Here is a 3,174-nt window from a genome sequence, read left to right as displayed (position 1 = left end):
ACGCGCGGCTTTGAAAACAAAAAAAAACTCGAAAGCGTTTTAGAATAATTTTACGAGTAGACGCAGCGGCTAAGAGATCGTTAACCATTTGTTTGTTGACGGTTGACAGTGGTTGGTGGTAATTGACTAGACTACGACCGCAGAACGGGAAAGAAAATAACAAGGAAAACCAGAAAATTACAAAAAAGCCGCGCCGCTGAAAGTGAATTCAAAGCTGGTTGAACTAAAAGAAAAAAAAAAGATAAACCAAACTGGTTGCGCATAAATTGAAAATTCATACGGTGCTGCGAGCCGAGCATACACGCGAGCGAGTTTCAAGAAACAAATCAATACCGCGCTAATCGCAGAAACGGAACGACGCGAATAACGACATTCCATCGAAAGGGAAAACATTCAAAAAAAATATATAAGTAAAATAAAAATCGCAAAATTCCAAAAACCTCTAAAAAAAAAAAACACGTGGATAAATATGCTAACACTACACGCCCTAAGCGGATATAGGCTGCCCTGTGTGTTGGCGGTATTGCTAATTTTCAGCATGCCAGCCGCCCAAACAGCGCCAGCGGGTGAACCCACAGCGGTTGCGGAAGGATTAGCAGCTACGTTGGAGATAAGCAAACTTAGTGCGGAGTCCGCGAACAGCATAACCACTGACTTCTCCGCAGTAAACGTGGAGAACGCGCAGCCATATGCCACAACTGAGGTGGACACCGAAGCCGAGCTGGCGCCCACATCACTGCCCATGACGAGCGAGGAAATAGCGCTGGCCGAAGTGGCAGCGGTTGTGGCGGAGTTGACAACAGCGGCAGCTGCCGATATTAAGGCGCAAGAGCAGGCGTCAGATGAGGAGAGACAGTGGCAGGTGAGAAGGAGAGCTGAGGAAGCTAAGCGGCAAGCGATCGAACGCGAAATCGCTAGCGCCGTTGAAATGCTGGAAGACGAGAAGGATAGCGGTGCAGTCACAACACTTACGACTAGCTTTGCGGATGTAATTGGAACAACCACAACAGCACAGCCGACAACTGCCGCTCCAACAACTACCGTTGGTCCGGTAATTTTGAATGAATTAGTGAGAGCGGCAGCCGCGGCGAATGAGATCTTGGCAGCTGCTTTAAATGCAGCAACAATGGCAGGCACAAATATCACCATCGCAACAACAGCCGATGTGGCTAGTGCAGATACAACAACAACAACGAAACCAGACAGAGCAACAAACACCGAATTGGCGATTGGTGATGGTCTGTTGGCGGTGAGTGACAGTGAAACGCTGCCGGAAGGCGAAGTCACCTGGCAGCCAAGCGAAATTGAGACAACAAGCATAGCAACAACAACAACAAAAGCAATAATGAATATCGAAACGGCAGATGCTGCAACTACCATACCAATAACAACAATAGCATCGGAAACCACGCACAGCGAACCAACGCCCATCGCAAATATTTCAAATGAAATTAACGGTGATAATTTGTTGGATAAATCGTTGGAAAGTGAAGGTTGGCGCGAGGCAGTGACCAATAGCCCACAGCAATTAGTAGTAACTGTAAGGCCAAAAGTGTCAGCGGAACCAACTACTACAACATTGGTCACTGAAGGCACTACCGAAACGCTAGAAGCTCAGAGCAACACAGAGACTGTTTCCTCTTTGGATTCAGCAGCTCTACTTGAACATTTCAATAAAAGCCCAGACAGCGAAGATACCAAGTATTCAATGGAATCAGTAGATCACGAGGGTGCAGAGTCCAAGAAAGTAATAACAACGAAAAAGGCTGAAGAATCAACCGAAACAACGCCACCCACAGCCGAAAATGAAGTCGAAGGAGAAACTAAAGACTTACCTATGGCAGGCTTAGCTGCCACAAGTGCCCATCAGGTCGCAGAAACAGCAACAGATGCAGCGATTAATGTTGAAGCAACGCAGCAAGCAACAAGTGATAAGAACGAACGAAAACATAGCTCAACAAGCGAACCTACTCCGGTTGAGAACTCCATAAAAGCTGCAGAATTTGAAATTGCAAAAGTTGAGGAAGTGAAGCGAGCAAATTTGCCAGAAGAAAGTAACCAGCCGAACGCAGTGGAAAGTGAAGCCCGCGCACCAAATAAATATCTTAACGCTATACGCGAAGAAGTAGGAGATGAAACTGTAGCAACAACAAATGCAATACCAGAAGCGATAACAACTGCCGAATACAATGCAGCTGAGGTGGCAGCAGATACTGCAACAACAACTCCCGAATCAACACTAGCAGAAGAAAAGTTTGCAGCTGAGCCAACAACGAGTCCAGCAGTTGCTGTGACAACTATAACGCCAGAAGAAGACACCATTACAAAAGCCCCCATAGAGCAAAATGTGGCTAATGAAAGCCAAAAGGAAACCGAAAATGATCCTAAAGCAATAATAACTACGAGTACAATAACAAATACAGACGATGAAACAACGATCGCGATTTCGAACGGTGATTCCTTGGTAACAACAACTACAAGCAAAACAACAACAGAAGCGGCAGTAGCTGAAAAAGAGCTTACAAAGGACCAAAGAATAGATGTTCAGGAAGGGTTAGCAAAAACAACAGAAAGTACAAGTGATCCTGGGACAATAGTTTCGGTAACAGAACCTACAGTAACACATCTAGAGGAACGAGTTCACGGAGCTATTGTGTCCGCTATCGAATCTGTCCGCAGCTCAACAGATGTGCCGCTGGCGGCGTTTACAACAATGCCACACTCGATAGAGGAGCTCTTGCACGCCGAGACAACCACCGAAAAAGGTGATTTGGGAACAATTTCGTCTGGTGGCAGCACAGAAAAGGCACGGGAATCAACGACCTTGAGTAGTAATACAGCAGAAAATGCACCTTCTAAGACCAGTGATTTACCAGAAACGTCTGCGGTTGAAAGTGAGAGTATACTTTCAGAAACAACGGCGGCAACAAAAGTTGCCGAGCTGCCGGAAAGCACAACGGCAACAGCTGAGGAAAATGCGGTAGTCGCAGAAGCAGGTTTACCAGCAACAACTACAACAAAAGTAGAAACAGAAACGGAAACGGAAACGCTTGCAGCAACTGAGCAGCTAGCAGCAGAGCTAGGAACGACAACAGAAGCAGCACTAGCAGAGCAGGCACTCTACAGGCGCACTTTGGACGCGCAGCGACATGAAGGGAGCGAGTATGCCAGCGC

At 46.6% G+C, this 3,174-nt stretch overlaps 1 protein-coding gene across 1 annotated transcript; it reads left to right on the top strand.

Moving 5' to 3' along the window:
• Window positions 1–538: 538 nt before the first annotated feature.
• Window positions 539–3,162, top strand: LOC108381160 (mucin-17-like; the record flags this gene model as incomplete). The annotated part of the gene is made up of 1 exon (XM_017637574.1): window positions 539–3,162. A coding segment is annotated over exon 1 (2,624 nt), but the record flags the coding sequence as incomplete, so codon positions are not given.
• Between the last annotated feature and the right edge of the window lie 12 nt (window positions 3,163–3,174).

This window comes from Rhagoletis zephyria, unplaced genomic scaffold (assembly GCF_001687245.7).
Source record: "Rhagoletis zephyria isolate East Lansing unplaced genomic scaffold, Rhagoletis_zephyria_1.1 Rzeph_scaffold_21618, whole genome shotgun sequence".
Lineage (NCBI taxonomy): Eukaryota > Metazoa > Arthropoda > Insecta > Diptera > Tephritidae > Rhagoletis > Rhagoletis zephyria.
The sequence above is the reverse complement of the archived record's forward strand: the minus strand, read 5'-3'. Positions and strand labels throughout refer to the sequence as shown.